The sequence below is a fragment of the Malaya genurostris genome, chromosome 3, assembly GCF_030247185.1.
Source record: "Malaya genurostris strain Urasoe2022 chromosome 3, Malgen_1.1, whole genome shotgun sequence".
NCBI classification, from domain to species: Eukaryota; Metazoa; Arthropoda; class Insecta; order Diptera; family Culicidae; genus Malaya; species Malaya genurostris.
Window position 1 is genome coordinate 198,112,282 of NC_080572.1, and position 26,512 is coordinate 198,138,793.

General features: G+C 38.7%; 2 protein-coding genes across 2 annotated transcripts in view; both read right to left on the minus strand.

The window, feature by feature from the left end:
* The window catches only part of LOC131434801 (small RNA 2'-O-methyltransferase), a 50,522-nt gene that overhangs the window by 8,667 nt on the left and 15,343 nt on the right, over positions 1 to 26,512 (minus strand). The gene's annotated exons all lie outside the window — the stretch shown is intronic.
* Positions 88 to 25,803, minus strand: LOC131434800 (uncharacterized). Its single transcript, XM_058601957.1, has 4 exons — positions 23,647 to 25,803; positions 23,415 to 23,588; positions 13,140 to 14,114; positions 88 to 1,935 (listed from the first exon to the last, which is right to left on the minus strand). Exons 1-4 carry the CDS (start codon positions 25,187 to 25,189, stop codon positions 377 to 379), a joined length of 4,251 nt encoding a protein of 1,416 aa, XP_058457940.1. The 5' UTR covers positions 25,190 to 25,803; the 3' UTR covers positions 88 to 376.

Consider the following 26,512-nt stretch of genomic DNA (forward strand, 5'->3'; position numbering starts at 1 on the left):
GCGAATTAAAACAACAGCGTAACATTCTGTCTGGTAAATACCAACTATTGGTGCGATGCGAAAACTAACTAGTCGAAATAAAAGACATTTTATGTTTTGAATTTTATAAATGGATTTTTATTGCCTAGTTCTCCTCCATTTTTTACAATTTACCTTCCAAACAAATATCGAATAACTGATTGCTTTCATTGTTCACCCTTTATAAAAATACACATGCGCAATCATTCATTCCAGTGCGTTTGTTGACTTCAGGATCTTACTTCAATCTTGCTTGGAACGGAAGGACAATCCGTACAGCTCAAATACACCGCTATGGTGTAAGCTTTCCTGCGTGCGTTCCAATAAATAATTTAACCGATTTCATTTTGATCACAGACTACACAATTTCTCGTTTATTAAGTTGTTTCCAGAAGCGTCCCTCCTTTCGATGTACAAATGTGGTCATCATGAGCTTGATTTTGCCACTCACTTCATACGCCGGGCACCATTTGCACAACCATTCATAAATATCGGCGAAGCCGAAGCGTGTCATGCGCATCAATGCGGCGACGGCTGCTTCTTGCACCTTCCGATTTTTTTCGGTCATTTGAATGATGCTACCAAGAATCTGTATCATACCGGACACATCCTGACCGTTCGGTTGAGTTTTGAAAATGGCCGATAGGGTGAAAATTAAACAGCACACCTGATCATCCAGCGTTCTTTTCGTTTCTAGTTGCTTGAGGTAGTCGTTGAGCAGCGGGTAGAGGTGTTTCTGCACAATGTGAGTATTGGCCCAAGCGTAGCCTTTACGTTTGGCTACGAGAATTAGACAGTAGTCGACGTTTCGAAGCTTGTTGGCTTTGATTTTTTCTATCAGATTGATTATCAGTTCTCCGTACGTTGGTGAACCCGGCTGATAACCGTAGAAGACCTTGAGTAGCTTGAGTAGTTCGCCCTTCTTGTACAGCTGGGCAGTGGAAGTCGTGGATTTCTCCATGTAGTTTATATTCATTAGAACGGTCCGGATAGTACTGACAACCGCATCCGAGTTGTCGTAATGAGGACTGCCTTTTTTCGGAAGAGCATGAGGAAAAGCTTTCAAAACGTAGTATATCAAAGGTAAACCTTTGAAATTGAAATAGTATAAACATTTGTATATGAACAATCTGGCCGTACAACCGAATGATCGGTTACAGTCGGACATTCCGATATACAAGTGAGTCATCGCCGTAATGCTATCCACATTCACCATGTCGGATTTGAGCGTGAACAGTTTCCGATCGATCTCGTGCAGTATCACTTTATCCAGGACGACAAGCGATTCGTTCATTGTTATTGCCAAAAGCACCAACTGCTGCACAACCCGTGGCAAAGGCGGTGCCGGAGGAGAGCACTGGACATCCACCGGCATATTTCCATAGGAGACAACAGCTTCAATGAGTGCCAATGAAATAATTCGTGTATCGTTTGTTACCCTCAACAGCTCATCACTTCGGCGATTCACGTTATCTACCGTCCAGTCATCTTTGATGAAAGTCTTAATCACTTCGACTGTTCTACGAATCAACGCTGCTTCCTGCTTGTCACTGGTGGGAGCCATTTTACGCAACACTTCTGCTCGTCGACTGGTACTGTACCGGGAAATAGTCCTTCCAATTGGTGTATTACAAAAATTAACTTCCATTCGGTTCGCGAGGACGTGTTCTAAAGGAATTATCCTCGGTTCGGCCGTTTCGTTGTAGATTGAAATACGACGACTGTCGAGAGGCGGAGACATTGGAGAATCCTCATCGGATCGGAAGGAACTACAGGTTTGGCCATCAGGAACTGGAGACATGGGAGAATCCTCCGGTGTAGGTGATTCCGGAGAATCCGTACAGCTGGCACCGGTCAGGCCAGTATCGATTCGAAGCGGTACCTTGAATTCATCATACCGCGCAAATACCGTGGAGACTGCAAGAAAAAAAAACGAAATATAATGAATTAGTCTGTTCTGAATAAAAACTGCGGAGCAGTTCCAGGAAGGTGTACCAAGTCATCCGATTTCACATACTCCGATTAAAATGAAACGTTGCACACGTCTTCAATATGACAAACTGGCACGGTTTGAGAAACCAATTTAAATCGAGACTAACTTTACAAACGGACAAAAGATTTTTTGTAAGCACTTTTGTATGGATCATCGTGGCTCGTTAAGGAGCAAGACTCTTTGCAAACGTATGAGTAATGTCTACAATGTGTGCGTAAAATCAAATTCCGGCGCTTCTTTTCCTGATTTTAATCAATAAATCTTCCATATGGTTGAAAAATAAACCAATTAGATCATTCTGCTTAAAATCGTAATTGAAGAAAAGCGAAAATCTTAGTCTAAAACTCTTCCGCTTTCCTTAAAACTGCTCGAGAAAAAATATTTCAGTTTCAGCTTACATCCACTAACACATTTGATTAGCAACAAACACATTCCTATATGGATTTCCTCTTGCAGCAATTATTGCGATATAAAGATTTACGTACCTTCTATAAGTAAACCCGAAAAAAGGAACCTTTAATTTAACACGAGAAAGGCAATGGATATGGAATATTGTCGTAAAACTATTTATTTTTCCGGAAAACTGCTTTTGTAACAGAAAATATTTAGTTTTATTTAATTTGTGTAGCGCAATCTAATACAAATCCATTGAACCAGTGTTGCTAACTTTTTTTTATTAGGGATTTGAAATCTACATTCAAAAAATGTAAGCAATTTTCCATCAAACGTTGGTAAAAAAATTGTCAAAACTGATATTTCATCTAAAAAGTCTGGCTTAACGTTCGTTTGAGAATAAATAATTGCTAAAAAAAATTGTTTGAAACTCAATCGTGGAAGCCACTTTGATAAACTGGTTGCACTTCATATATGAATACATAGATCTATGACATACGTACCAAATAAAATGTACGTAATACACAAATTACCAAGTTAACTTGGTTTACTCTTGATCCTTAACTGTTAATTGTACAAAAATGATTTCGAAGACTTGTAGGAAACCGATTTAGCACTCTAAAGACCCACTTTAATCCACCTAGTGGTGTGATGATGTCTTTCTAAAATTAATCATCCTCTCATAAATATTATTTTGATATTTTAGAATCTTGAATAAAAACAAGAAAGTTTGTAAAATTACCATAACCTACAAACTGAAACAGTTTTGAGCCAAATCTACTTACTCCTGAATTTAACATTTTAAACACACTTCACCCTGTAGTACCGGGAATGGAAGTCAGCTACGGATTCAATTCAATAACAAATTGAAGAACCATAGAACCTTTCATTTGATTCTAAGTTCGTGAAAATCGATTCAGTCATCTCGGAGAGAACTATGTGAGTTTCATTTTGGAGTTTTTCACCACTATTTTCAGTACTTCCGGAACCGGTATAATCGAAGGCGGTTCGTTTGGTCAACAAGTAACATAACCTAGAAATTTAGCAGCTTTGGCCAAATTTTTAAAAAACAAATCTTTTTGGTTTCGTCGCTCTGAATGACAGAGGTTTTTGGTCATTACAGTCAAATTTTTTTTACACGGAGGATATGGACCGCAAGAAAAAAATCGCAAGCAAAACGGAATAACTTTGAAATGTCGCATAAAAAACCGCATAATTTGAAAACTCACATTGAAAAAACCGCAGAACTAAGGAAAAACATTTTTTGTTGCCAGATGTCGAAAAAATCCATGAAACATCGAGATCTGGTGTTACCTCGAAATATTTTATATTCAAAAATATAGACTTGGGAGATTTTTGAGATTTTCAAAATCATTTTTTTATATGTAGGGTAAGAGCTCCCTATTTCATCTCATTTGTAAGGACGTAGCCTGCAAACCCCGATTTAGCTACTAAAATCACTATAACTTTTTCATATTACTGCTTTATTCGCCTTTCTCCACGTTGAGAATTGATTCACATTTCTTGAAAATTCAACTAATATTCATGAAACTAAAATGTAATTGTTACTATTTATTCATTACGTGTCACGAATTCAAAATAAAGAATAAATAAAATTCATCTCAATAAATTCTCAATATGTATGACAAACCATACAAATATGAGGGAAAATCGATTTATTACATGCTGTCATTAGATTAAAAAATATCCATAAATCTACAAAATCATCGGAATTATTTTATTAATATCAATTATATAAATTAACAAAAGTATTTGGTTGGAATTGATGAAATATTTATATCATCTGTTTTATTTCTCCTAGGGCAACACAGATATATTATTGGTTTAGGTAAAGAATAATATTTCCTTAGTGTAGCTTACAGGGCTGAGAAAATAAAGACCAAAACCTCATCAAAACGAGATCACTGCCGGAGAATCTTTTCATCATTAGTTGATCAGTGAAAGTTCAATCATTGGATGATTCGATAAGCTTTTATGTTGGTGGAGTAAAATCATATGATCAAGATAAGACATGACATGTTCTACGTCTGAAATCGTTGATCTCCCGCCCTTTTTCAAATTAAGTATAATTGAATAAACTGCATCAGAATCAGATAAGAGAAATTCTTATGATATACTATTATCATTGCTAGAAAATCAAATTACTGAAAAAATTGTCAGTGCACATCTTAAGTCAAACTGTTTTAAGGTATATTTTCTTTTTTACTCATATTAGGCAAAATTTATTAATTTCGCTAATTTAATCGCTCCTCCGTGCACTTTTGCTGATCACAACAGAAATGATTTCCTGCATCATTCATTTCCGAATTTACAAGAAGAAGCTTTTACATCAACAAATACACGTTTTCCTATAGAATGTAAACGTTTATTGTGGAGATTTTTTCAGGAAATAGGGCAAAGCAGTAATATAATTAGGTATTTCAAAATTGCGCTCATTGAAAATATTGGACGTCACATTCCAAAAACCTCCCCCCCCCCCCCCCCCCCTCCCCGTTGCGGCGTGACATCTTTTATGGACAGCCCCTTAAATCAAAGTACAGATTTTATACAGATTTTCTTAATTTAATAGAGATTTGTACAGATTCATAGAAAGTGAGAAGTAAAAATTAGACTTTTCGCTCTGAGTATCTATTAGTATTTGATTGCAATGATTCTTTAAAAGTTTATTAATCAACGGACAAATCACATGTTAAAGTGGAAATCTTTTATGCAGATAATTGATTATGATTAACTTCAGTTTATTAGTGAAAACAGATAGAGCAAATATAAACTTTCTATGCAACGTAATACATATTTTCTATGAAAATATCTGGCATCTCTGTGCACAGCCGATGAAACACACACACTTCACAGCGTTATGTTGACGTATAGCGGAATGATACCAGTGCTACTAGATTTGCCACAATGGTCATTTCATTAGTATTTAACACGCTCTTTCTGGTAATATTCGAAGCAAAAACAGTTTTATTGAAGTATTAATATCAATAATATAATTAAACTAATGTCACGGATACCAATAACATACTTTTTGATAATAATTTGAAGAAGAAAAACAATTTATTTTTTGTAACATTATGAGAAAACTTGGCAACTTTGCGAAACCAAATGAGATGAAAACAAAGCGCAATCAAGTGAACTATGTGAAAAACTTTCATCTCATATTTTTGAAGACTTTTATTGCTTGTCGGGTAATTTGAGATGTTTTTAATCGTTAATTAAACAACTGGCAAGTGAACATTACAAATTATGAAGTAATCCAGCATTCAATAGTAGTATAATTGCGAAAAATAGTGATCATGTTTTGAGACGAATCGATTAGTAGATATTCAGAAACATAACGAACTGTAAATCTTGAGACGAAAATGTATCCTAAATTGAAAAGTGAGTTTATTTTAAATGAAAAAAAAAACGATAACCGAAGAACTCAAAACCATTTCTTTCAATAGGAAAGTGTGACAAGAGCTTTTATAATCATTTCAAAACATTTCATAGTTTGGTTCAGGTAGGTTGTAAAATATTATTCATGTTCAAAGTAATGAGGTGAAGGGATGAGATGGAAATAGGAGCTCAGATGAAATAGGGAGCCGTTACCCTACAAAGTTTCAGAAATGCATAAAACGTCGAGATTCGGTGTTATCTGGAATTGTTTAACGTACCCAGAAAGGGGACCCAAGGGGCCCTGGCCCCTTCCGAAATCAAAAACAGATATATAATTATTTAGAAGATCTCAGACATGTGTCACAAAAATAACAAGACAGTAAACGTAAAAAATGTAATACAATAACAGTTCCAGTGAAAAAGTTTAAAGTGTCTGTTAAAACACCTGTAAAAGGAACACCGAGAATTAGATACATCAGCAATCTTTAGTAACATTAGTTTTTTTTATCTTTGGGCCCCTCCCGAAACGATATCCTGGAAAAGAGCCTGCCCAGAGCACAGTGAGGCCAAGGTGGCAATAGACAAACCAAAAACAATGATTCATATGAAACATGAATGCTATTAAATTTTCCAAGAAATCAAGAATCGTAGTTCGAAATTTGAAAAATTTTGAATGAGAAATAATTAAGTGTGATATTTATTTTATTCCTTCCATATAAAATGTATGGCATGAAGATGATGTTTAAACCTAGAGTTTTAAATGAGTAGGAAACAGCTGTATCTGTTCACAAGTAATTGATTTTGTAGCATTGTTTCTCTACTTTTTGAAAATCTATATAACACCCTGCGCATTTTTGCCCCTTAGAAATTTTCTGTATTGTTCACTAGATCGAAAATGAAAATCATACCCCAGGTGGTTCAAAGCTAAGCAGATGAAATATAGTCTAAACTTAGGACATAGCGATTGTGTTGGTTAATTTAATTAATATTTAAAAATGGAATGAAACAATTTGATCAACTAAAAAACACTTTTAGGGGACGGTATAGCGTGATGGGTAAGTCGATTAAGCCAATTTTTTTGGCATTTTTTTTGCACATATCACACAGTAATTCCGGAATCGGAAGTCGGATCCGGATAAAATTTAATATTGTTCTATTGGAATGTATGAGCACACACATGAATCTAAGTGTGGTAAAATTGGTTTAGTCATCTCCGCGGATGTTTAAGTGCCTATTTTTATCACGCACAGAGAAGTTTTGCTATCTTGTCCAACTGATTTGAAAAGAATATTACACTCGGCTTTCCGGGCCTCAGTCCAAAAGTCGGGTGTCACAGTGATTGAATATCCTTTCTACATGAGAAAAGCAAAACATATATACAGCAAAAACGGTCGAATGTTTAAACCTTAAACCGTAAAAAATATCATGATGACACGAATGCCACAATGGTGGTAGAGTTGATCAAAAAAACAGTTGAAATTGCGTATCCAACCAAAAGAAGCAATAGAGTCATCGGGCTTTAAGTTTATTTGAGTAAATGAATAAATTTCAATTTTTATACTGTCCGATTATTATTTAGTCACATCGTAATCAAGCAGTGAAAGGAGAAATGAAGATAATGTCAATTGCTTCTGCAATCCATGAGCGTTCTGACGAATGAAATGTCCAGAGAATTTTAAAAATCGGTAAAGGACCGATGTTAGTAGGGTGACAAAATCATCAAAATTTATCACTCATCTATAGCTGATCACGAATAAGAAAAAGAAATTAATTATGAAAATACCAAATCGCAAGAAAGTCTAAAAAGTTATTCATATTTTTGTTCTGACGTGAAGTAGTTGTCAGTGTGGTTTCTTCCAACCAAAATACGGATTTGAAAAATCAAAATGATTGGAATTGCGAAAGTAAACATTTGTCTAAAACTACATCCCAGAGGTTGATATCGAACCAACCAACTATTTCCACGCATAAAATTGTTGATTTTAATTTGCAATAATTATGGTTTCTGCTTTACCGGTCTGTTAAATAAGAACGGCTGTTCTATACTGTCCGACGTTTCGACCACTGGTTATGATCTTTTTCAAGGGAAACTGTAAGTTTATTGGTTACGAAAGATATTACAAAAACATTAAAACTGTGTGTCAACTCACTATCTTATCGTTTCTTGTCTAAAAATCGTATACCCACGAACGATGGTTTACATAATATGTGATTTTAATCACATTTGCTCTCTTATCGTTCATCCAGAGAAGCTGTTTGAGATTTATTGTATATCTTTACCTCTTGAATATCTTGAACAACAAAGACTTTATGACAACGGCACAGGATCATATTTTATTTAATTTGATACTGAATGTCAACTATAAAAATCTATCAGTGATTGAAGACTTAGTAACCTTTCACTGAAAAAGGATTAAAAAAAATTGTTTTGTGACAAAGAAAAGTCTACGTAGATTTTCTAAGAGGGGGGAGGGGGGTAATTGGAAAGTCTACGAGGGGGGAGGGGGGATGAAAATACCAGATTTTGGTCTACGTGATTTATGAACTGTCCCTAAAGAGTACATTGTCTGAGTTGTCTATAATTGCCACGTTACAATAATCAATGTGATTTCACTGACCTACAAACTCTGCAAAATCGACGAGTATTTCTTCAACGACTCTACATTTTTGATTTATTTACTATTGGAAATTGAAAAGAATGAATTTTATTTCGTCGGGTAGAGAATACCCTGTTTTCGACGCTCAATTCTTAATCGATTCTATCTTTTGTGGAAATTCTGTTCTGGATTTTTGATCGCTACTTCCGGAACCGAAAAGCGGATCACTGGGAGTGCGATGCGGTGCCTGGGTGCCTGGAAAAAAGTTGCTCTCAAAAGAAGTTACTCTCAAAATGCGTATCGTATAGACTTCGTATCGCGTATGGCGTTGTTGTTCGATTGATGATGATCAAATGATATTTTTCTAGTATTTCGGCTGTCTATTGCAAAAAAAAACAGAACACAATGAATTAAATGTACGAATCGATAGCGAACCTCCTGACACCCGGCTTTCCGAAGTTTTACGAGTTTCGGAAAAAAATTCGTATTTTAGTAGGGAGCACACATTAATACAAAACGAAATAAAATTACAACGAATTCTCGGTAGCCGGCTACCCAGAGCAATAAACACGTGATGATATTATAAGTAATAAGTAGATCACATTATCTACCAAGATGAATCCTGATCATTTCCTCGCCCCACTAACACCACTCCTTTCCTGTGACACTTGTGATGATGCAGAGAATTCCTCGGTCATTAGTAGCAACATGTGTTGAACTAACGTTCCTTCCCTTCCCATATTGACTGTATTGGGCGTGACCATCTACGTTATTGATCAGCCCATGTTCTAAGTCAGTTTAGGTTGCACGTTGAACATGATCTACGACTCCCCAAGTATCATGAATTTGGTTTAATATGCAATTTCAACTAATTTCTGATCAATCACAGGAAGCTCACGGGCGGTCAACTTTCGGAACCGAAAAGCGGCAAAGCAAAAAGTGCAAGACCTTGAAATTGAAACAGTTTTGAGCCAAGTTGAGAAAATTTGCTACACTCTCTGTATTTCGGGACCCGGAAGTTTAATATTGGATTATAAGAACTTTCATCTGAATATAAGTGAATTGTTCGAGGTTTTTGAACATTGTTTGTGATGATTCTGGAACAAATACAGTCGAAGCAAATTATTTCGACAAATACAAAAAAAAATATTTTATTTGTTTCTCACATTCTTGAAGTTGATGGTTTCAACACTCGTCACTCTCAACGATTTGTTTTAGTATTGTTAAAACGAGAGCCGTCTTGATCTAGATTTAAATTTTATCAGTATCTAACGAGGCAAACATATTGGAAATGTAATGTATGTAATGAAAATCGCTATAATGCTACCGCAGAGACGGGACTCGCACTCTAACCGGGTAAAAATTGTTTTGCCAATTCAAATTCCCTGCATATGAAAGCTTAATTGGCTAGAAGAACCAACCATGCTTCACTGTTTTTGCCCCATACATTTTTTTCTAGCCACTGTACCAATATTTAGCGTTGGCAGTGCATGCAAAAGTTTAGATAATGTTAGATAAACTATCTTTGAATCGATCTTTGGATATAGCCGGTACGATAATTCTTCTTGGATATTTTGTGTTTCGATCTCAGTTCCAAAATAGCTTCCTTCACAAATCACATGTAGGCATATGCGAATATTTCAAATTGGAATTATTTCGCACGTACTATACACACTAAGATTTAATTCCTTTGTTTTGTAATATTTTTGACGAGAAATTTCGGTAATCTATAGAAATGACCGATATTTCGGTACATGAGTTCTCTTTTACTGTAATTATGCAAATTTTTACCGGACGATCAGTCTTACGTAAATTTACAGAATTTTGTAAATAGATATACAATTTATACGGTAAATCTGAATAGTCGCCCAGTACGATAAAAACCATACTGTCCGTATGGTAAAATTATCTTCTAATTACCGAACTTGAAACTTGAACTGTGAAAACTGATTGTCATGAAACTAACTGTCAAACAGTTTTTAGTAAGTGTCTTTTTATTAACCAAACGAAAAAAATCTTGAAGAGTTCATCGAATGGATTGAGGTATAGGTGCAAAAGTTTTTGAAACAATAAAACCACTAAAAGCTTGTTTACTCATAGGCAGCAAATTATTTTGTATCACTTGTCCACTTGCTGCCTACACAAATCGTTCGAGGGTTATTTCTAGTGGAGTCGACGGATTGTGCAGTGTTTTGGAAGGCGCTAATAATTCCGGTCAGCCGGAACATTTGACCCTTTTTTGTGGAATAAAACCATAGCCAAACCAGGTTGGAATTTCCTTCATTCATTTTTGTGAATTTGTGTTGTTTTTTTGAAATCCGAAAATCCAGAATGTTAACCAAAGGAAAACAAACAAACAAAAAATTACCGAACAATCAGTTTGATCCAATTGGTTTACAGTTTACGGTAGGTATATAATTCGCTTAAACTTTGGAAAAACTTTCCAAGGCCCGATAATAAATGTTTTTGGGATAGGATGTTTACTTTTTGAGTTATACAAAGTTTTATGTCAAAATTTTCTTGATTTTAGACAATATCTGTGACAATTGACCTTGAAAATAGAATACGTTTCTAGATTTACATTCCGCGCGATAATAGCTATCCAATAAACCATAGATGCATTTTTAACGGAGTCCCAATTACACCAAAACGCGTTTTTTGTTTGCGCTTCAGAGGTTGACTTTGGAAGCTGAATGCCTTCAGAAGAATTTTCGATTGGAATTGTTCCCTTCTCTTGATATAATTAAAATAGTCAGTAAATCAACCTAGAAGTGAGGTTGAAGTTATAATTAATCTATATTCCGTTATTGAGAATTTATTTCTTCGAAGAACTATCAGACCTTATTATAAATATTATAATTAAGTTTAGAGTTCGCTCAATTTTTGGAAAACGAACTGAGCAAATATCTGTGTGTGTCTGCATATATGATTCGCGAATGACTGTGAAAAATAAAGATGCGCGAATCTCAGAAAAGGCTGGACCGTTGCAAATGAAAGGCCTCCGAGTAAGGAGTGTATCGAAAATAAGCTATCCACATGCATTTGTGTTGTACGCATGTATTTGTGATGGTTTTTATGCTCAGATCACAGCATGCTGTGCGTTTGGCTGTCAGCTTTCGTTTGTTTACTTGTTTGTGCGGTTGAAATTCTGCGTTTTCAAAATGTCGCGAATTGAAAAGGAAGTGAAAATTAAGGTTCTGGACACATGGCTAAGTGAGAAAGGTATTACTATGCGAAAATTGGCGAAGCGATTTGGAATTCATTATGCCAGTGTTAAAACCATCATTAATAAGTTTGGTTAATACTATTCTTTTGATGAGCTACCAGGACCTCAAAAACCCTTCCAGGTCCACAATACTTTACTGTCGTCGTTGGGGAGGATGTGAACGATGCGGACAGGTCGATTCAAGTGGAGAAATTCGGTCGAAAGGTACTGGTATGGCAAGCAATATGTTCCTGTGGTTTGAAGTCAATAATTTTTTACACTACCGGAACTATAAATGCAGAAATCTATCGATCTGAGTGTCTCCAGAAGAAATTGCTGCCTTTATATAAGAAGCATAGTACACCTCCACTGCTTTTGGTCGGATTTAGCGTCGGCTCACTATGCCAAAACCACTCTCAGTTGGCTTGCGGAAAAGAGTATAAATTTCATTGAGAAAAATATCAATCTATCAAACTTCCCTCAGTTTCGACCCATCGAACGTTACAGGGCAATCGTGAAGAAGGTCTTCAAGAAGACTGGTAAGGTAGCTGGGAACATTTTCGATACACTCCTTATAAACGCTATTGTTTTTGATTACTTTCCGAGTTATATGAATTTTTATTCCAAAATTTGTCTTTATTTTTTTATATCTGTCACAATTGAGCTTGAAAACTAAAATTTGTTCCCAATTTAGATACGTTATCGTAATACCAATTAAACGAGTCGAAGCTTGTAAGAATCCATCAACTATTCACGAAGATATGGATATTTTTGTGAAGTCGATTTTTTTGGCCACATCCAATAGTTGAGGTTTTGAACGAAGGACGACGAAATGACAGATTAAAATTAGACACGATTTTCAATAAAATCATTTCTAAATGATAGCAAGATTGAATAGTATAGTAATTTGGCTCGATTTGGTTTTAGCACGGCTCCGTTTTGGCAAATATAATTGTTAATTGTTCAACTGTGACGTGTTAAACCTTATATTGGAGATTTTGCATTATCATTGAATATGATGTAGAAAATATATGGATCGGTGAAAATGTCATCTCACTAGTAGGTGTATTAAGTACGTTTTTTAAATAACAATGAATATGTTTGGTTGTAGTTCTGGCCATAGAGAGGCATCTAACGAATAAAATGCCGTTTGGTTCATGTTGATACGTGAGATAGTTTTTGAATACAAGTGACACACAATTGAAAAAACGTGGTTTCGATAAAAAGCCGAGCAAAGTTTTTTTTGCAACTAATCGCGCCTGGGCGCACGCCGTCTCCCCTTTTTTCTACGAAATTTTCAATCGCGTGTACCCTCGGGACTGATTCTATATCATTTCTAAGAGTATTTTCTAGCAAATTACGTAAAAAAGTTTCTTTCAATTTTTTTTGAAAATTGCAAAAAAAATGATTTGTCATACTGAATGTGTGTGCAAAGTTTAATCTAAATCGATAGAAATCGATCCTGAGTTTGTCACCTTTTCTGCTGTTCATTCCGTTAATTGCTCTACGTGTAAAAAAAACGAATGAAATTTACCTTCAATATCTGGAGACTCCGGTGAATTTGGAAGTGCAACACCAACGTTGGTATCGATGTGTATTACTTGCATCAACTCTTGTTTCGGTTGCACAAAATCCTCGTTGAGTGCCTCAACATCGGAAGCATCGGGTAAATCGTATTCACCAGCATGCTTGCCACAATCAACGTCATCAACAACATCATCATCATCATCAGTATTCACATCAACGTGACATGCAGTGTCCTCGATTGGATTTAAACTCAGTGGAAGAGAAAAGTAATCCTTTATATGAAGCAATTTTCTATCCCAATCATCTTCCAGCAGCGTTTCGGTTGTGGGCGATAACCGACCTCGCTTCGCTGGACCACCAACCTCCAACCGTTCCCTTAGTTTTCGCTTGCTAATGGCAGGGCTAGTAGGTGTTTTGAACTGATCCTTGACCAGATCGTTGGTCTCCTTCACTTTGATGGGTGAAATTAACGTACCATTGCTTCCGATTGACGTACAGCTTGAACTCGGCGAAGCTCGGCTGGGAGATCTTTCTGAGATCATCATTTGATCGCAGCACTCGTCATCGGTACCGCAGCCGCCTACATCCTCATCATGAACTACCTGCAGGTAATGCTTTTCACTGGTTTTATTTAAGGCTGTGAATGAGAAAGTCGCCGGCAGGGTTTCGCTTAGAAGCGCACTGCCTTCTTCCATCTGTCGTAGTTCGTCGGCAATTTCGTCATGCTCCTCTAGTGTCGATGTTTCCGTTTGGCTTGACTCAACCGGGGCAGGTGGTTCGTCAATCGACACCATCAATGCAGTAAAATCGTTGGATTCTTCCGTGTGTTGAATTAAGGATAACAATTGAGTATCGTCTTCTGGTGCATAAGAAGGCAGCTCTGACAGGGATGTCGAAGGATAATTTGTGAAGTTCAATTCTTCGGATGATTCCTTCGTGAAGGCAGGTGTTTCTTTGGTTTCAGTTGATGATTCAACAATACCTAAGAAGGAAATATTTATTAATAATTTAATGTTATTACTATCCGAAGGTAAAATAAGAACGAGGTCTCAAATGCAATTCAGTGTTACTAATTTCAAAGTTACGACACAAAACAATTTTCATAATTGATGCCATAGTCACGCGAAGAACTATTCAAGACGATACGCCTGAGACACTCAGAAAAGATATTGAGCTTCGATGCAATCGTTGAAAAAGTGGTTACTCAAGTAGAGTAAATTCTGCTTAGCAGTTCAAGTTAAACTGATAGGTGGCGATGGCAGTTCAATTATAACTGCTAGTGCACTGATAAGTCGGATATACCAGATGGGGAAACGAGGAGGACGAAAAATATTACAATCTAATGTCGATTTTCGCTAGATGCCGAACCAAACCCAGATGTTATAGTGGAAATACTGTCAAAACGTTCGTTTGAAACCAGTTTTGATCCAAGTTTCAACGCCATAAAACTAATAATCTTAGTCATTTCCGTTGTTTAGTGAAACCCAACTCAGTTTCATCAAAATTGTTTGTTAGAAGAAACTGCCCTTAATATTAAGTTGCCAAGTGCCTCTGGCCTCTTTGGTTGATCACAGAAATCATAAAATTCTTCAATATAGACTGTAATATAATTCTGATTCTATCAAAAGTCTTACTGTCCATTTATGTCTACGGTCTTTGAAACAGTTAGCTACTAAATACCCCCTTCTTTCAGCGATCGTATCTTTCGATGGCTAAATGAACAGAAGAGTTATTTGAGTTGGTAATCGTTTTACAATATGAAGTCTGTTCCATAATAAAGGAGAGGTTTTGAATGGTAGAATTGAAAATATTTCAATTCACTTTTCTTCGACGCAGTTGCTTGGTGGTCGCTCATAAGTCATGTGACTCATAAGGGAATGTGTCTATGACGGGAGAGGGAAGTTTTTCCCAAAGTCTACGTAGTCGCAGAATTATCTCAATAAGTCAAAATAAATTTAACTCAGAGATTCAACCATTCCAGCCCGAAGGGATGATAAACAACGAAAACAGCAGCAGCAACGAATCTATGGACGAAGACGCGATTGCAGGGGCGTCTCGTGACCAAATTTGCCGGTTGTGCACTGAACATATCAGATGTAACATTGTATGGTAAGTGAAAACTGAAGATTTTTGAATCGATATTCGCTAGTATTTTTCAATACAATGAAATAACGATATACTTATGTAAGAGATTTTTTATTAAACTTATTCTATATCTTCGATACAATAGAAGAATTTGGCGCTCTGCACGTCGAGCAAATCTGTTAATAACTTCATCAATAAAACCGTTTAGACGTTGCAACTGAGACAGCAATTTGTTTTCAACTACCATAAGCATAAACCTCTCGTCAAGGTGTGCATACAAATTCTCACAGAGACAGAGAGAACAACAAATCTTAGATCTGAGCGGAGTATTTCGTTCTTTTCTTGAATCTGTGCAGTAACTTATGTGCATGGAAAAAACACTAACACAGTGACAAGAGAAACTTGAAATGTTGTGAAACTGCTGTGGACAAAATCGCTGATTTTTTTATATTCGATATCTGCTTTTATCGAGAATCTAATGTCGTTTTCGTTTTTAAATTGCACTATACTGGTGTAGCGAAAGCTGCACTGAAACCGTTCGTTTTTACCAATTGCACTACACCAGTGCTACACTTTTTCTGCCCCGATACCACTGGTGTAGCACTCATCAAAAGTTTGGTGTAGCTCTGTGCAATGGAATCGTTTATTGTAGTCAATGGTTACTGTTTATGTTTTCGTCATTTTTGTTCATTTATTCATGCCTCAGTGTAGCACTGCACCGGTGTAGCCTCCAAGCATCGCTTGGAACAAACTGTAATTTTAGAATTACTATAGCGAGAATTGTTTTATTTTTAAATCCTTTTTAATTGTACGAAACTTGGTTAACTTCCACGCATCACCGATTCATTGTAGGGATGTCCGATACCAAGTCGATACTTTAAGGTATCGATACTTTCTTTCAGGAATCGGGTATTTTTGGTATCGATATTTCATCAGAGCGATACTGTTAGTATCGATACTTTTGGTCTCGATACTTACAGTATCGCAACAGATTGAAGACAATTCCTATTACGACGGAACATTTTTTTGTTTCAATTATAGACGCTTTAACCATAAGGTCATTCGCCTCTTCGGGCCAGAAGAACTTTCTAACCCAATGTGCGGGGTTGGGAATCGAACCCAAGTGGGCTGCATGAAAGGAACGCTATCAAAGCTGATAAAAGTCATTTTCATTGACCCAAAATAGACGAAAATGTCAATAAATTACTGTCACTCTCAGCTTCGCTTGCAAACTATGAGAACGAAATCAATGTCCAGTCAATGACATAAGCGGGACAGTAGTTACAAAATTGTGTTCTTTCTTCCATTTGCTCTTTCAGTCATTTGCGGGTTCCAGCGAAAATCCCATAGTGTACAGTGTCGATATTCAACGAAGCTTTGAGAATCGAAATTGACAGAAAAAGGTTTCACAATGACTTTTACCTATTACTGCTCGAATTTGTAGTAGTTTTAGTTTCACAGAGGTTCTGGGATGTAACTACTTCGATTTGTCCCTCTTTATAATCAAACATAACACATTGTCGATACATCGATGAAAGAATGAGAATTGAAATTCTGCTGATGCTCCCCGAAAACGTTAGTTTTGTTTCATCTTGTCATAGAGGAAAGAGTGACGTTGCAATTATACTCTCTCTTTTTCCAATGAGAATCGAGAATGATTCGTCTCTCTTCATTTGTTCTGGTGTCGGTCATTTACGAATGAGACAGTAAAATATTGAAAATGAGTCTGAGGATTGAATTCTTTAATTGAGAATGCGTGACAATTTTAAGCTTTGGACGCTATACCCGTCCCCAATGAAATATTTTTATTACTTTGACTTCGACGAAGCGCCAAGCTCGCACATGTATTGGTATGACGTGGACTAGCCGTCGTTGAAATTCGTTCTCGATAATTTCACTTTACAATGTGCGAAACACGCACATAAAGGTCATACTCTCATAGGATTCAGTCATTTCAATTTATCACACTCGTTGCACTCTCTTGTAGTGCGTCTAATAGCGATGGAATAATAGCAATATGAATTGGCTTTTAGTGTAGAATTCGTGTATCGACATTGTAAATTGTCGAGAAAATAAGAGATGTGAAATCAACCCAAAGTAGCGTGCGGAAATTCTTTGACCTGGACCAAAAGTCGCGAAAGGTGAAGTGCAATCTATGTGGCAAAACAAATTTATGCACAACACAAAAAAGAATGGTATAAATCTTATCAAATGCAGTTTTCAAAATATATTGCAGATAAATCACACTTTATTACATCGAAACAACGTAATGAGTAGATTACATCAGCTTGACTGAAAACTTAGACGATACTGGTAGGAAATTATGTTCACTACGTATGTACAGCGTTTACAATATAATATCACAACAATCTTGGTGTCGATCCCAGTTAGCGTTCAACTTCCGAGCCAAACAGTCGATGTTTTCTCAGGAGTCGCACAATCTATTCACTACGTTTATTTGCCAATCAGATCGTTCAAATTCAAGTACAGTGCTCGCGAAATCAGCGAAGTAAACGCCGGGATGCGTGAAAACACGTTTCGGATCGATTACTCGAGTTTTCCGAAACACTTTTCGCACGAAGTGATCCATAAATTCTTCGGAAAGGAGCTTGGTTTAACCCGCGAAAATGTTCTTCAACTTCAGCCAAGCAGACGGCTTGGGTGCACCTTCGTGAAGGTCAGTAACCTCGAGCTAGCCGAAAAGATTGTTGAGCAACACGACAACAAGCACGAGTTCAACGTCGACGGGAAGTCCTACAAGTTACGAATAACGATGGAGGACGGGGCGGTTGATGTACAAATATTCGATCTTCCCGAAGACGTCACTAACACTCAAATCGCGTCTTTTCTCGCTGACTACGGCGAGGTGCTAAAAGTTCGTGACCTCTATTGGGATAATCGATACGGTGTTTTCGAAGGAGTAAAGACTGGTGTGCGTATCGCTCGGATGGTGGTGAAAAAGAATATCCCCTCACTCGTAACCATCCAGGGGGAAGATACAGCGGTAGGTTACAAGGGGCAGCGGCACACTTGCTTACATTGCCACGAATTTGTACACATTGGCATCCCGTGTGTGCAAAACAAGAAACTACTAGTGCAGAAGCTCACTGCGGATCTCTCATACGCGAACGTCACGAAAATGTCGGCCCAGCCGAAGAAGACAGTACCGATGAAAAAACCACCGCGGCAGCAGCCAGCGGACACACATGCACAATCCTCGCCCGAACCCGCGGGACTCCAACCAAGCATTTCGATCCTCGACCCGAAGATAGCCGAGACACAGCAGAACATCACAATGGCTCCCCCAGTTACACCTGCTTCCATCCAGCAGAGAATCACTGCAGCACAAGCTGCCCCCCAGCCCTGGATACCGGCAACTCTCAGTGCACAACGGAAAAACGATGGCAACGAAACGGACAGCTCGCAGACATCGAACGGTCCACGCCGTTCGAACAGACAGCCGAACAAAAAATTGAAGCCCAGCAAAGGCGAGTCTGCACACGACCTATCGGATAGTGAAATGAAATGTTGATGGACTTCGTCAGCGTTAACATTGGAACCGTCAATATAAACACGATAACCAACGAAACAAAACTGAGCGCTCTCCGCACTTTCGTCCGATTGATGGATCTCGATATTGTCTTCTTACAAGAAGTTGAAAACGAAACACTAACATTACCCGGCTACAACGTGGTTTGCAATATGGACCATGCGAGGAGAGGTACTGCTATTGCTCTCAAAGAACACATGAAATTCTCTCATGTAGAAAAGAGCCTGGACGGGAGATTGATCGCACTGCGTGTAAATAATGTTACACTGTGTAATATATACGCTCCATCCGGTACTGCTCTTCGAGCGCAACGCGAGCGTTTCTTCAACACAACTGTCGCTTACTACCTCCGTCATCGGACAGAACACACCATCTTCGGTGGCGATTTTAACTGCGTGTTGAGAATATGCGATGCTACAGGAACGAACGCTAGCCGATCGTTACAATCAGCCGTCCAACAACTACATCTGCATGACGTGTGGATCCAGCTTCGACCACGTGACATCGAGTACACCTACATCACGCACAACTCTTCGTCTAGGCTCGATCGCCTGTATGTAAGCGCTGGCTTGCGAAATCATCTGAGAGCCACAGCCACTCATGTCTGCTGCTTCTCCGATCACAAAGCTGTCACCGCAAGAATTTGCCTTCCTTTCACCGATAGACCTCACGGTACCGGATTTTGGTCGCTTCGCCCACATCTTTTGACTTCCGAGAATATTGACGAATTTCAAATTCGGTGGCAATATTGGACTCGTCAGCGCCGTTACTACCGTACTTGGATGGACTGGTGGTTGATGTGCGCAAAACCCAAAATAAAATCTTTCTATCGCTGGAAGTCAAAACTCGCCTTCGATGGTTTCTATCGGGAGCAACAGCGTCTGTTCGGCTTACTACGACAAGCGTATGACGGATATCAAAACAATCCGGGCATGCTTACCACGATCAACCGAATAAAAGCAGAGATGCTCTCTCACCAGCGACGATTTTCGGAGATGTTTATTCGGATCAACGAGACATTCGTAGCAAACGAACCCCTTTCTACCTACCAGCTGGGTGAGCGAGTGCGGAAAAGAACCACTATCGATCGCCTGAAGAATGAACGAGACGAAGTCATCGAAGACTCCGGTGCCATCCAGGATCATATGGTGCAATACTTCACCGATCTATACGCACGTGAGTATGTGGAGGAAGTAGAAGGGGGTGTCTTTCAGTGCCAGCGAGTTATACCCGAGCAGGATCCCATTAATGAGTCCTGTATGAACGAAATCACCACAAGCGAAATACTGTCTGTTATCCGTAGTAGTGCTTCAAAAAAATCACCCGGGTCTGACGGACTGCCTAAGGAATTTTATTTGCGCAGTTTCGATGTAATCCACCGAGAGCTTAATCTGATAATGAATGAAGCGATCAGATCTAATTTCCCTACGCAGTTCGTTGATGGTGTAATTGTTTTGGTTAAAAAACGAGGTACGGGCGACACCGCTCGATCGTACAGGCCAATTAGTTTGGTCAATTTTGATTACAAAATTCTCGCACGGATTCTAAAACTGAGAATAAAAAATGTTATGCACTCTCATAACATTTTAACGAAGTCGCAAAAATGTGCTAATTCTACAAACATCTTTCAAGCTACGTTGGCTATAAAAGATCGGATAGCTCTGCTAAAAGCAAACAAAATAAAAGGCAAACTGATGTCTTTCGATCTTGATCATGCCTTTGATCGGGTGGATCAAGGTTTTCTATACAAAACCATGCATTCTTTAGGCTTCAACGCGGGGCTCATACACTTGCTTTCTCGCATATCAGAAGCCTCTTCGTCGCGTTTATTGATGAACGGACACCTCTCAGCACCCTTTCCTATTCAGCGGTCAGTCCGCCAAGGAGACCCTCTTTCAATGCATCTATTTGTGATTTATCTGCACCCTCTATTGCGACAGCTGGAGCGTGTGTGTGGGACAGACCTGATTGTTGCTTATGCGGACGACATCAGTACCATTGTAACCAGTGCGGACCGACTGGATGAGATGCGATTGCTTTTTAGGCAGTTTGAACAAGTGGCGGGGGCTCGCTTGAATGAAGAGAAGACAACTGCCATCGATGTTGGTGTGACGGATAATCCTCTGGTTGTGGACTGGATATGCACTGAACCCACAATAAAAATACTGGGCATCGTCTTCACAAACTCAGTGCGACAAATGGTGGAGCTCAACTGGGACGCAATTGTGACAACTTTTGCACGTCAGGTTTGGCTGCACTCGATACGCTGCTTAGCGCTACATCAGAAAGTAATCCCTATAAACACGTTCATTTCATCTAAAATGTGGTACGTGGCAGCGAATTTGTACCCGACATCTGCTCACGTTGCGAAACTCACGGCCACTATGAGAACCTACCTCTTCCGTGGTGAATGTGCTACTGTGCCGATGCAGCAATTGGCACGAAGTAAAAAAGATGGCGGACTCAAACTGCATTTACCGGCTTTGAAATGCAAGGCATTGCTGATCAACCGTCATCTGCAAGAGATTGATATCCTTCCGTACTATTCTTCCCTTCTTCACCAAGCAACTTCCCCCCGCGCAAATTCCGTCTCAGACCTTCCCTGCCTTAAAACAATACTACAAAATTACCCCCACCTCCCTTTCCAAATCCGTCAATACCCATCCACCAATCTAATTCACAGTTTTTACGTTATGCGTACAGACAGACCAAGGGTCGAAACAATAAATCCTGGATACGACTGGCCTCGGATATGGAAAAACATCAATGCCCGAGAGCTTCTATCAACTCAGCGCAGTGCATTGTACATGTGGGTCAACCAAAAAATTCTATACAGGCGACTAATGAACGTCATGCGACGAACCGACGGTGAGCAATGTTTGCATTGTACAGGACAGACTGAAACCATCGAACACAAATTCTTTGACTGCTTGAGAGTGAGGGAAGCTTACGATCTTCTACAGCAAAAACTTTCGGCATTAGTTGGTAGCCGGCACACATTCCAGAGTGGTGAACTGCTACGACCATCATTAGAGTGGATCGCGAAAACTACGCGAACGCAAATCTTAAAAACCTTGTTAAGCTACATCAACTTTATTGAAGAATGCAACGGCGCAGTAGATATAAATGCATTAAGTTTTAATTTTAGTATCCCGATATAATAATTTTATCTTGAATTCCGATTGAGACATAATAAACGTATTTAAAAAAAAAAATTCTAAATGTTGTAATATTACTCGAAAAGATGCATAATTTCCCATCAGAATCGTCTAAGTATTCAGTTAAGCGGATGAAATTTACGTGTAATTCATCTGCAATATTCTTGAAAACAGAAAATTATTGCTTTTGATATTCAGTACGTCTAATGTTTTTCACATCGATTTATAATCACATTGAGATTGAATTTATTTTTTGCTGTGTGGAAACATCTTTATGTACATCATAAAATAATGCCACAGTCAATAATTTTATTTTGAAATGGTTGCTGCGCAAGTATCAATTGATACTTACAGGTATCGATACTTTATTGCCTTTTGATACCTTGTATCGATACCCAAAAATTCTAAATCCCGATACCCTAGGTATCGATACTTTACCTTCCGAGTACCATCACTAATTCATTGACTTCAAAGCGGCATACGACATAATCGATCGAGAACAGCTACAGCAGATCATGCACGGATACGGCTTTCCGGATAAACTGACGCTATTGGTCAAAGCAACGATGGACAGAGTGATGTGCTACGTGCGAGTAGCCAAGTGAAAATGGTTCTTGAATCTAATCCAACTGGGACAAAAAAAAAGAGGAGCGCAGCAAGTAAAGTGGATCGATCCAGAGAAGGGTGATCTCAGAAGCAACAACAATGACAAGCAGCTAGACAACTTGGCACTTGAAACTGAACAAGCAAAACTTCAAATGACTAGATACGATTATTCAAATAACGATGAATTCTGGGAGCTTCACTTAAAAATGGCAGCAAAAGCCGTATGAATTTGTATCGATATGCTACATTTTCATCCGATATCATTCCAAAGACTACAACTGGTTGGTTCTGTAGGAGTTCTGAAGGTTTGGATACGATTGGTAGGACACTGGATGCAAACTGGAAATTGTTAATTTAAAACTGCATGACAAACCAAATATTGCTTGCCATTTGTGCAAGGGATCGAGTCCTTCTGAAATTAATTTTTCACTTTCACGTAGCCCACTTGAATTCGATTTCCAGTCCCCGCACATTCGGTCAGTAAATTATCCTCTCCCAAATAGGCGAAAGATCTAAAGGTTAAAACCTCAACTAGATTATAGTAGAATTCAATGGTAATAATGAATCCATTTGATGCACACATTGCAATAAGGCAGTGCTGGTCGAAGGAACTGTGAGCTAAGAATGCGATTTGCTGCCACACACAGAACTATGTGGCTCTAATGTGAAGATCTCTTGTAGATAGGATAAACGAGACCACCCAACAAGTTCAACTTCGGAGATTCGTAGGAAATATTTTCTCTCCATAGAGTCAATCGAATACTTCGTCAACCAATGACTTGCCTAATAATTATTGTTACTCTGGCAGAAAAACTTTGAAAAGTACCAACTACATTTATGTGAAATCCAGACCTCAAAAATCATCTATCGAAATAGTACGTACCTGCAGCATCTGCCGAGCCAAATTCATAAGTAACAGTCGATTTTTCCACCGGCTCTGAGGCCACTTCGCTTTCGGGAGAACAACATTCCGTTGTTAGTGGCTGGTGTAGTTGAATGACCACTGTATCAGAGGCGGGTGAAACATTTTCTTCCAGAGGTATACTTTCATTTAATTCTAGAAATAGATGAATAATTTAAAAAATTTACCCAATACAATTCAAACAACCACAAACCTTGTCCGTTCTCCTCCACCGGATCGTTCATTTCGGCAGCATCTTCCTCGTAGCTCCCCATGCATTTCCCCCGACTCAGTCGTACTACCGGATTTGGCCGTCGTCCAGCGACACGTTTTTCACTTTCCTCTTCCGTTCCGGATGCCATCGCGGCAGATGCTGCTGCAGCAGCAAACACTTCGCTCATCATTTCCGTACCACGCCTACTCTCGGGATCAATTAGGTTGTTGATCATTGCCATCCTCTCGTTAATGGTGTTATAGCATTGGCTATCGAACAGGCGGCCGCTACCAAGCAAGCGAAACATCGTGTCCCCAAGCAAACCCCAAATTTGCGTCAGTTGCGGATTAACCAGTTCGTCCGGCTGATGGAAAACGCTTGGCAAGTTCTGAATGGATCCGGCTGGTGAAATCGATTCCTCCTTCTTTATGCTTGCCAGCAAGGGGTTGGCCGAATGGGTTTCCACTTTGCGAACATAATCCACCTTTCGACGAATGTTTCGCAAATTTGTGTTTGTTCCGCAAGTAGCCACTTGAGGTTTAGGTGAAATTTGTTCGTACGACTCCGTTTGAGTATAAACCGTTTCTTTGCGAATGGGAATCTCATCTATTATAGGAGATAACATGGATGGCAGCTCAATTACACATTCTCTTAGAATATCATTAATGGACTTGGGAATTATTTCCGGAAAATTACAACCCACGTCAACTTTTTTAATGAACGCTGATGTACAAGTTGATCGAGTAATTGTTGAACTCGAATGCATGGTGCTTTTGTCGGCAAAGGTTTGCTTTGGCAGTAGTGGAGACGGCTTCGTTCGGATGCTAGTGTCATCCGATAAAACGTCCACTAGATCATGTGTCGAGGTGGAAGCTGTCGTTTTTAAAGGCAATTCAGCAATGGTGTTGACACCAACAGAACAATTTAATGTTCCAACGGTCATTGTGGATTGATCTCGCAGCTCGCATTCAGATTTGCGTTTCTTCCTCGAAGATTTCTTCCTATTCAAACAGGCAACTATTTCCTCGGGCACGGCTTGTCCACTTTGAATTATAGTTTGGACATGGTTCTTCACATCCCGAAACTTAACCTGCTGATCCATGGGTAACAATCCATTATCAACTAGCAGTGAGCAACTTTTAACCATATCTATGGCGAGGGCATCGTAACGTTCTCTACTACTCTCAAGCTTCCGTTCCAACTCTGCTACCGTTTCCTTTTCGCGAAGTTCCGCATTAACCTTAGCATTTTCCGCCGTGGTTGCTCTAGCTTCCAGCACTCTCAGTTGCCTTATGTAATCTTCTTCGCAGTTAACTATTCCTTGATTCTTGCCAACCTCCGCTTCGTATAACTGCTTAATCTGCAAAGCGGAAGTCCGCAGCGATGCTATTTTTTCCTTCAGGTTTTCATTCTCCACCTGCTGGGTTTTGATCTGCCGAATCAGCGAGTCTACGCTAGCCAGCGTGTTGGCAATCACATTCAGATCAAGTTGAGGAACGTTATCACTGTTGACCACACTATAAATAAACTCTTCGGCACTCATCCTTGCTTCTCTTCTGCGTTCTTTTCCGAAGCACCAAAAATCATCAGAGAAAAATACCAATTTTTGACAGACGACGACGGGAAGGTTATGCCTATTTCTACCCTAGCTCTTCTGTCGTGCGTGTGGTCTAGTTAAACGTTTCCGGTAAACACTCCATTATTTCCATAAAACCCACTCTTGAAATCACCTTAACACAATCCACTAGAAAGCGATGGAACTAAAAGTATTAAAGTTTTCAAAACCGACTAATTCTACGCGGAAACCGCAATTCCAATTCACTTTTTCGAATTGAACATATTTTTGCTCACGAAACGAAAGCGACATTGGCAAAGAAAAACTCAAACGCAGATTTGACAGTATACGGTTTTAAGCAGAAAGGAAGAGTTCGATGACAGCGAATGAAAAAAAAAAAAAAAAGAAATGATAAAAGGCCTTTATACACACTCAACAAAATATGACGAAATATTAAGTGGTTTTCAAAACATTCAGAACGCATCAGAACTGAATACACAGTATTCTCGTTGCAATCCAAAACTGGAAAATACTTCCAGCGACAATCATTATTATCACGTTCGACGCGGAATATATGCACTAGTAGCGACGTAATGGATAGGCCAATGAGCGTTATAAAAATGATTATCGCTGGTTGCGTTTTTCAGATCTCAACTGCAGCGATAATAGATATCGACCCAAATGGAATTTTCAATAACATCATCACTTCCGGTGAATCTCTCAACAGGTGAGCACGTTATGTTGTGTTAGTGCAGTGAAAATTCGAGTATTTCGTGAGAAAGAAAGAATTTTTATTCGTACTTTGGCGACTCGAAGTTGTCAACGCAGCGAGGTTCACAGTGTGTATTTTACAACTATTAATCGAAAACGGAATCACCCAGAACGGTGCACTTCTTACCTGTATGGTTGTTCGTGATGAAATGTCAGAAGCTGTTCTTTTATAATACGATTGACCTGTTGCAGTCATACCCAACCCAATTGGTCATGGCATGCTATGCATTGATTATTATGAATTCGTTTGTACCCACACATCCACCTTCTCCTCTGAAAAAAAAATATCAGGGTGCCTAGAATAATAATATCTTCACAATTAAATAATCGTGTAATCGCACATAGAGGAATTTCTCCACCTGTTAATTTACCATCGTGGTTGTGAGTTGTGTATACCATGCAGCGCTGCCAACTATACCGATTTCTCGGTATTTATACCGATTTTTGGACTCGATACAGGAATACAGATATGCTCTCTCAAAATACCGATATTTCAATTTTCATACAGATAAATACCGATTTTCAGTTTTCGTGTTGGAT

Coding starts and splice junctions, on each gene's coding strand:
- LOC131434800 (XM_058601957.1), bottom strand. CDS start 25,189: ATGAGTGCCGAAGAGTTTATTTATAGTGTGGTCAACAGTGATAACGTT. Junction 23,589..23,646: donor GGTGGAGGAGAACGGACAAG/GTTTGTGGTTGT, acceptor ATCTATTTCTAG/AATTAAATGAAAGTATACCT. Junction 1,936..13,139: donor GGAGTCTCCAGATATTGAAG/GTAAATTTCATT, acceptor TTTTTCTTGCAG/TCTCCACGGTATTTGCGCGG.